This window comes from Labeo rohita, unplaced genomic scaffold (genome assembly GCF_022985175.1).
Source record: "Labeo rohita strain BAU-BD-2019 unplaced genomic scaffold, IGBB_LRoh.1.0 scaffold_2171, whole genome shotgun sequence".
In the NCBI taxonomy this organism is placed as follows: domain Eukaryota; kingdom Metazoa; phylum Chordata; class Actinopteri; order Cypriniformes; family Cyprinidae; genus Labeo; species Labeo rohita.
In genome coordinates, this window is record NW_026128409.1 from 1 (window position 1) to 9556 (window position 9556).

At 40.8% G+C, this 9556-nt stretch overlaps 1 pseudogene and 1 gene segment (V, D, J or C); both read left to right on the forward strand.

The window, feature by feature from the left end:
- The first annotated feature begins 3514 nt into the window (after window positions 1-3514).
- Window positions 3515-4051, forward strand: LOC127159446 (Ig heavy chain V region 914-like). The segment is given in 2 exon segments: window positions 3515-3642; window positions 3723-4051. Coding segments are annotated over 2 exon segments (372 nt in total).
- A 1724-nt stretch (window positions 4052-5775) lies between these two features.
- Window positions 5776-6252, forward strand: LOC127159447 (Ig heavy chain V region 914-like; annotated as a pseudogene).
- Window positions 6253-9556: the final 3304 nt, after the last annotated feature.

Consider the following 9556-nt stretch of genomic DNA (forward strand, 5'->3'; position numbering starts at 1 on the left):
TGAACACATTTTCAAAAATAAAACTGTTTATTTGTTCACATAATATTAGACCTTTTAGACACTGACTCAGCTGATATATTAGCCTTTGTAAATCAGTTATCTTTATGGTTTTTATAATAAAATCATCTGTTTAAATAGCATGTAATAGCCTTGTGTGCACATACAATAAACCAAATGATCCATTTTTAAAAATAATTCAGCAGCCAGAATAGGTCACCCTTTCTCATTAAATGAAAATTGGTGACTCCCATTGTATTTGTCCAGCGCACACAGTCTGAACAGTTGTGTCTCAGGTGGTTCCTACAAACTGACCTGTGCCTGCAGTGGGTTTTCTGTTAGTAGCTCTTACATGCACTGGATCCATCAGGCACCTGAAAAGGACTTGAATGGATTATTTATTATTATTCAGATTCTTCTAAGAGCTCAGCTCAGTCAGTGCAGGGCAGATTCACAGCATCTAAGGACAGCTCTAATCTCTATCTGCACATGAATCAGCTGAAGACTGAAGACACTGCGGTGTATTACTGTGCAAGAGAGACACTGTGAAAACAGGCAGCTGTTCAAAAACTCATCATGATGAGAAATGGGGCAGACAGAAGATTTGCTGGTTTATGCAATCTAAAAAAGCCTCTGAATTGAGACCTGTCTGAAGTGCCATCACAAACACATCTTGTAATCCTTACCCTACAAAATAAGCATGAAACTGATACTAATGACATTCATTAGGAAAAAGAAAAAGCATAAATCAATGAGTGAAACCCCTCTTGTCCCTGCTCAGCTAGAAACTGTATAGAAATTAACTAAGCAATCCTGATGATGAACAATTAATCTTTCATCATGTTGGGTCAATATCAAATAACACACAATGAGAAAAGTACAAAAAGTAAACATTAATGAAATAATATAAATTTGCTGTTATTGAAATTTTAGTGAAGATTTTCCCCTCATCTACTGTAATAATGCTCAGATTTATTGCATTAAACTACTGTTAAGCAAACCTGTAAAGATGCAAATGATTTTGTGGGAAGGGTCAGTGTCTCCCAGACTCCTGAAAGACTGTGTTATAAGCTGAACTTTCAGTCAGTGCATGTGTCTCGTGACTAAAACAGCTGCAGTGTAACCTATCACTGTTTTACTGTGGTAATGGAGATGCTATGTATGGAGTCATACTGATGATTATTTCATGTGAGAAACTCCCAGTTGTTCTGGAGTATTTTTGTAATTACGTTGTTCTAAATAATTTAACATTATTTGTTGCATGTTTTTCAGCTGTTAGTGGTCAGTCTTTGACCTCCTCAGATTCTGTGATGAAAAAAGAATCCTGGAGAATCAGTGACTCTGTCCTGCACTGTGTCTGGAATCTCAATGAGCAGCTACTGGATGGGCTGGATCCGTCAGAAACCAGGGAAAGGACTGGAGTGGATTGGGTGTATTGACGGTGGCACTAGCACTGTTTTTGCTCAGTCTCTACAGGGCCAGTTCTCCATCACCAAAGACATCAGTAAAAACATGCTGTATTTAGAGGTGAAAACTCTGAAGACTGAAGACACAGCTGTTTATTACTGTGCGAGAGAGTCACAGTAAGACAAAACACAGCAAAGCTGCACAAAAACTATGTGTACTAGTTGTGGGGGTGACCCACTCATAAAAATGAACTTAAATACATGAAAATATAACACTGTAATCTTGTGTTTACAGACTCAACCAACTTGTTACTCTCAGGGCATTGCATTACATGATGAATAGTTTTTGTCCTTCTGTCTGTCCTTAAATTATATTATCCCCAAACACTTGTCACAAAATAGTAATTCTGAATTCATTCTTTTTGCTTAATAAAGAAAATTTGAGAGAAATTAAGCATAGGCCTGCCTTTAACCCTATTCTACCATTATGCCATGAGACCAGGTAGGTTTTAAATCAGCAAATGCTACCAACTATTCCTTTAGAAAATGTGAAAGTGTAATTTGATGTGTTGTTTCAGATCAGTCAAAGCAAAGGAAAGGACTTGATGTGTGGCCAAGTATGGTGACCCATACTCAGAATTTGTGCTCTGCATTTAACCCATCCAAGTGAACACACACAGTAGTGAGAAGTGATCAAACACACACGCACACACGCCTGGAGCAGTGTGCAACAATATTGCTATCGCTGCGGCACCCGGGGAGCAGTTGGGGGATCTGTGCCTTGCTCAAGGGACTCATCTCAGTCGAGGTATTAAAGGTGGAGAGAGCGCTGGTTATTCACTCCCTCCACCTTCAATCCCTGCCGGACCTGGGACTGGAACCCGCAACCTTTCGATAAATTTTAATAGACAACATATTAGCTAAAATACAATAACAGAGATACAAGATCAATAAAAAAGAAAAACAAACACTATATATATATATATATATATATATTACTCTCAGTCTGTTCAGGGACGCTTCACCATCTCCAGAGAAAACAGCAAGAAACAGATGTATCTGCAAATGAATAACATAAAGATTGAAGACACTGCTGTATATTATTGTGCAAGACAGACACAGTGAAGAATACAGCTACAGCACTGCACAAAATCTAAAAACAAACAGCTCTCTAAAATAAAACTTTATTATTTGATTTCCTATACCTTAAAGCAATGGTTCATCCAGAATAAGCTGCCAGCCTTTTTGTTAAAACACTTTCTAAATCATACGTCTGAACCCAACAGAGTCACTTTTTTCACCAGACCATTAGCTTTAAACAATAAACAAAGACAAACAGAAGCCAAAGCCAAACAAATAGAAATAAAAGGTGACTATTTTAAAGCGAGTTGCGACAATACAGTATGTAGGGTCAAGGTTTGAACACAAGTCCCCTTAAACAAATGCTGAATCTCTAGACTATCTCACTTTAGAGTTTTAAATAACTACTAAGTAGTTGTTTTACCCTTCATGGTCATGTCTTATCTCAGAAGAATTAATTTCTTACTAACTAATATTTATATTCACATCAAAGCATGAGTCCATCAACAACAGCTGTCTACAGACCTCATATCAGCTATCACAACTAAAAAACACCAAACATAAAAACATTCAACACTTACTCCACGCACATCAATAATATAATGTACAGCCTGAAATATTCACTATCATTAGTAATAGCTAGAAAAACAAGAAAACAAAAAAAAAAAAAAAAAACAAACAAAAAAAAAAAACAACAACAACAATGCTGAGAAATACTTATGAGGGTGATTTGATGCAATTTGAAACATATTATTGCAGGCACAGATAAGTTACAGTGTATAAGGAAACATCTATATTGCCCTACAAAAAAAAAAAAAAAAAAAAAAAAAAAAAGAAAACAAGGTGTGAATGTCACTTCAGATCAATCACAATTCAGTCAAAAATACTTTAATTAATTTTCCCAGTTCCAGTGTTTCTACAGGTTACTTAACCACATTTTACAGTTGTAGGGCAGATACAGTATATGCAAATGTCATGATTTAGTCTGAAGGATCAGTGTCACTCAAACTCTCAAAGGACTGTGTTATAAACTGGATCCTCAGTCAGTGTTTGTGTTCTGCTGCAGTGCAGATAAATGTCTTTCTGTTTCTCTTGATCTGACAGTTTAGGATCATAATGGAAATGTTACAGTATGGAGTTCTGCTGATGATTTTGTCAGGTGAGAATGATTTCACTTCTCCAGATTGTTGTCATTAATTGTTTTTAATCATCTAACATGATTTGTTGCATGTTTTTCAGCTGTTAGTGGTCAGTCTTTGACCTCCTCAGATTCTGTGGTAAAAAAGCCTGGAGAATCAGTGACTCTGTCCTGCACTGTGTCTGGATTCACAGTGAGCAGCTACTGGATGCACTGGATCCGTCAGAAACCAGGGAAAGGACTGGAGTGGATTGGGCAGATATCTGGCTCAACTGTATATTATGCTCAGTCTCTACAGGGCCAGTTCTCCATCACCACAGACACCAGTAAAAACATGCTGTATTTAGAGATAAAAAGCCTGAAGACTGAAGACACAGCTGTTTATTATTGTGCACGAGAGTCACAGTTACACAAAAGACTGCAGGGCTGAACAAAAACTATTCAGAACACGCATCAGATCATGATAGCAATTTTCCTGCAACAAATTATACTTTCTCATAAACAGCTTCTCAAATAAATGAGTGTATGAAGGTCTGGATTAATTAAGGTGCATCATAAAAGCATTCAAAACCTTTACGGTTTATCAATGATCAAAATACACAAACCTGTACAGTTGCCATATATAACATCATCAAAAACTATCTAGAAAAAAATAATGTGATATATTTTAAATAACACATTTACATATAGAAAAATTGGTGTATTAATCCTTCATAAGGTCACACTTTAAAGAGTTCAGACTTGAACACATATTTTTATACTTTTATCAGACTTTATATATAAATACAAAATAGACAGAAAAGACAATGGACTATATTTCCATGTATATATACATACAAATGTGAACATATTTCGTATAAATCTACTATATATATATATATATATATATATATTTTTTTTTTTTACCCTCAGCATGGTTTTTCAACAAGAAATTCAGCCAAAATAACAACGACAACAACCTGATATTGGAAAAGTGCTGATCTGTGTTCGTTGTTCTATTACAACCTATTAAAACTATACAACTATACAACCAAAATCCTTTACCTACTTTCTCATGAACAAAACACAATGTCACATCTGTTTGGTGGAACTAAGGGCTTGCACAGACATGCCTGCTGTGAGAAAAAAATATATATGTATATAATAATAATCATGTTTATTTACTGAAGTACAATATTATTTCCATATCACTAGGTGGTACTACTGTCCATGAAATGAAACTCAATGAACTCAAACATCAGTGACTCCCCTGATTTTAATAATGTAACATTTCTATGCAAAATGATTGATGTCTGTTTCATATTTAAACACTGTTGAGTGGAGGACTCATCACCAGTTCAGCCTTCATATAAACCATGTTCACTTCATTTATCTTGCTATTGCTGACTGCTGTGTCTTGTAAGTAATTTCCCTAAACAAATCAAGAACTTAGACGTTTTCTTAGCGTAAACAAAAACATATTCATAATTCTATATTAAATGTTGTGTTTATTCACAGGTATTGACTGTCAGGTTGTGCTCACACAGTCTGAACAGTCAGTAGTTGTGTCTCCAGGTGGTTCCTACAAACTGACCTGTGCCTGCAGTGGGTTTTCTGTTAGTGGCACTCACATGTATTGGATCCGTCAGGCACCTGGAAAAGGACTTGAATGGATTATTTATTATTATTCAGATTCATATAAGAGCTCAGCTCAGTCAGTGCAGGGCAGATTCACAGCATCTAAGGACAGCTCTAATTTCTATCTGCACATGAATCAGCTGAAGACTGAAGACACTGCAGTGTATTACTGTGCAAGACAGACACTGTGAAAACACAAATACAGACAGCTGTTCAAAAACTCATCATAAAGGGAAAACCATTCCCTGCTAAACTAGAAACTGTATGCAAATTAACAATGCTGGTGATAAACTAGCATAAAATCATGATGCATCATTATTAAATAACACACCATAAAAAAAGTAAACAAAGTAATATAAATTTGCTCAGTTATTAAAATATAAGTGTAAAATATCCCTATTATGTTCAGATTAATGTATTAAACTACAGATCTGCAAAGATGCAAATGATTGTGTGGGAAGGGTCAACATCACCCAGACTCCTGAAAGACTGTGTTATAAGCTGAACTTTCAGTCAGTGTGTGTGTCCAATGATTAAAACAGCTGCAGTGTAACCTATCACTGTTTTACTGTGGTAATGGAGATGCTACTGTATGGACTCATACTGATGATTATTTCATGTGAGAAACTCCCATTTGTTCTGTATTATTGTTGTAATTTCATTGCTCTAAATCATCTAACATTATTTGTTTCATGTTTTTCAGCTGTTAGTGGTCAGTCTTTGACCTCCTCAGATTCTGTGGTGAAAAAGCCTGGAGAATCAGTGACTCTGTCCTGCACTGTGTCTGGAATCTCAATGAGCAGCTACTGGATGGGCTGGATCCGTCAGAAACCAGGGAAAGGACTGGAGTGGATTGGTTTTATAGACACTGGCTGAACTGTATATTATGCTCAGTCTCTACAAGGCCAGTTCTTAATCACCAAAGACACCAGTAAAAACATGTTGTATTTGGAGGTGAAAAGTCTGAAGACTGAAGACACAGCTGTTTATTACTGTGCGAGAGATTCACAGTAAGACAAAAAACAGCAGAGCTGCACAAAAACTTTGTGTACTAGTTGTGGGGGTGACCCACTCATAAAAATGATCTTAAATACATGAAAAAATAACACTGTAATCTTGTGTTTACAGTCTCAACCAAGTTGTTACTCTTAAGGTCATATTACATTATAAGTTTCTGTCCTTCTGTCTGTCCTTAAATTACATCATCCCCAAACACTGTCACAATAGAGTAATTTTAAATGAATAAATTTTGCCTAATAAAGATAAATTTGAGATTAATTAAGCATATGACTGCCTTTAACTCTATTCAACCATTAAGGATGAGTTTTATATGGACAAACACTCACACAAACACATCAACTACTCCTTCAGATAATGCTAAAGTCTAGTTTGATGTGTTGTTTATAAAAGTTTATAAAATTTTAATACTGTAGGTGTCACAGTGGAGGAGATACATCAGCTATTCAATGGCAGTGATACAAGATATTAGTAAAAAGGAAAAACAAACAAACAAAACAAACAAACAACACGTTAAATATTTTTTTACAGAGGTTAATAATGGAAAAGAAATGTAAATGTACCTTTAGAGGACACCTTATGCAAACTTACTTCTCCTTGTGTTCTTTAAGAAGCCTTCACGAGACGGGAAGGAGACGCCGCGTTGAAACGCTAGGGGAACGCCTTCAGCGTGACCGCGCTCTGAATCACGTGTGAAATCAAACCAATGGAAGAACGAGACGTCATAGGCGGGTGACGTCACTGACCAGGAAGCATAAAAGCACGTGCGCCAGAACGAGCGTCAGCTTCCAGGAGAGAAGCAGCGCTCGCAGGGACGCAGGAGGATGGCCACGAGACGCGGCGTCTCGTTCCCTTCGGGGAACCAGGGTTACATACGTAACCTGAGACGTTCCCCTTCAGGAACTCGAGCCACGTCGAAAAGCTAGGGGAACGAGATGCCCATGCCGCCAGACCCCAGTCCCTGCCTAGGATGTGCTAGGACAAAGGACCGAGGAACTGGGGAGACCCGACTTGCTTGATGGTAAGCATCTTGAACTTCAGTCGCTTGACTGAGTGGTTCAGAAGACGCAGATCTAAAATGGGACGCAGGCCCCCATCCTTCTTCGGAACAATGAAGTACCGGCTGTAGAACCCGGATTCTCTGTCGAGAGGAGGGACCACCTCGATGGCCTCCTTCCTCAGGAGAGTGGCTACTTCCTGTTCCATTACCAGACACTGCTCGGGGCCCGTTGAACGGCGGAGGTGGTGCGCCAAACTGAATGCGATACCCTCGCTCTACAGTGTGCAGGACCCAAGCAGACACATTGGGCAGTAGTTTCCACGCTGCCAAATGATCTACTAAGGAAACCAGCCTCTCGAGGCTGGCCTCTGGTGTTATGTGGGCCGCTGGAACGGTGTCCTGAAACGGTTGCCCGGCAGGAAGCACCTGAACCAGCGGTCCCAGAGACCCCCGCGGGGGTGGCGAGCTCCCCAGCCCCGCTACGTTGCCGGGCGGGAAAAACTGGGTGGATGCTCGCTGGAGACCGCTGCGCCCTGAAGCACCGGCAGGGTTGGCAGAACGATCTCCCGAGGGCACGGGGGGACCCGGACACCGAATAATGCGGTGTGGACTCGGGGGACAGATAGCTCGCGAGCGTCTGTTCCACCCGAGGCATCACTCTATACCCTCACTCATCCAGCCCCGCCACATAGCCGTAGTTATACGAGGCAGGGATGAACAAGCGGGACGAGAAGGGCGTATTCCATGATCTCGACACCTCAGTGTGGAGATCAGGAAAGAAGGGAAGGCTCCGGCGTGCTGGAGGTGGTCGAGACCGCAGAAACCTCTCGTCCAATTTACTCTTCTGCGGTTCGACTAATGGCTCGGCGGGCCAATCGATATTTAATTTGGCCACCGCCCGAGTCACCACCTCCAACAGCTCCTCGTACTGGGGAAACTGTGGTGCTGCAGCCTCATCAACACTCACCACATCAACCTCCTCAGAGGAAGATATGGGGAGCGTGGAGGCCGACCCCCGAGGGGAAGAAACCGCAGCGCGGGCTTCCAATCCCGAAGGCCGGGCAGCGGATCTGGTGGGTGAGGCAGGAGATAGGGGATCACCCGTCTCCATACCCTCCACCAGATCCAGTTGCGAACCCCACGAATGTAGCCGCCACTCCGCCTCGGCGGAAGCGGGACCGGACCCGCAGGGAACGCTAGTGAAGGCTCCCTCCACGGAGAAAAGAGCCTTCCGGGAGCGGAGCAAACACATTGGAAGCACGTCACAATGCGGGCAATCGCCCCCCTCGAGGGCCGATGCCGCATGCTCCGCTCCCAGGCAAGCCACGCATAGAGTGTGTGTATCCCCGCTCGAGATGTAACGAGAGCAGGGAGGAACACATTCTCTAAAACCTGGCTTGCTAATATTCTTGGTCTTTTTCTCACACTTAGACATCTGTCTCAAAAAGAAAGTGGCGCAAACTAGCAGCCAAAAAGGAGACAGCACAGACAAACACAGAGCGCTGCTGAAAGACAGAAGCTGACGCTCGTTCTGGCGCACGTGTTTTTATGCTTCCTGGTCAGTGACGTCACCCGCCTATGACGTCTCGTTCTTCCATTGGTTTGATTTCACACGTGATTCAGAGCGCGGTCACGCTGAAGGCGTTCCCCTAGCGTTTCGACGCGGCTCGAGTTCCTGAAGGGGAACTGTTTGTTTTTCAGTCCGTTGGTGTCAAATACTGACTGAGTCTGACTCAGTGGTCATTAAACCTGGAGGATCTCACAGACTTACCTGTACAATCTTTGGATTTAGCAGTGACTATGCCATGTCTTGGATCAGACAGGCTGCAGGAGGAGGTCTGGAGTGGCTGGCATACATCTCATCTGGTGGTTCTATATATTACTCTCAGTCTGTTCAGGGACGCTTCACCATCTCCAGAGACAACAGCAAGAAACAGATGTATCTGCAAATGAATAATATGAAGAATGAAGACACTGCTGTATATTATTGTGCAAGACAGACACAGTGATGAATACAGCGACAGCACTGCACAAAATCTGAAAACAAACAGCTTTCCAAAATAAAACTTTATCATTCGATTTCCCATTCCTGAAAAGGGATGATTCACCCAGAATAAGCTGCCAGCCTTTTTGTTAAACACTTTGTAAAACACACATCTAAACCCAATGGAGTCACTTTTTCACCAGACCATTAGCTTTAAACAATAAATTCTGTTTATCTACCCATTTCCTGTTGGGAAAAAAGTCAAACAAACAGAAATACAAGGTGACTATTTTGAAGTAGGTTAAGTTGCAATATTG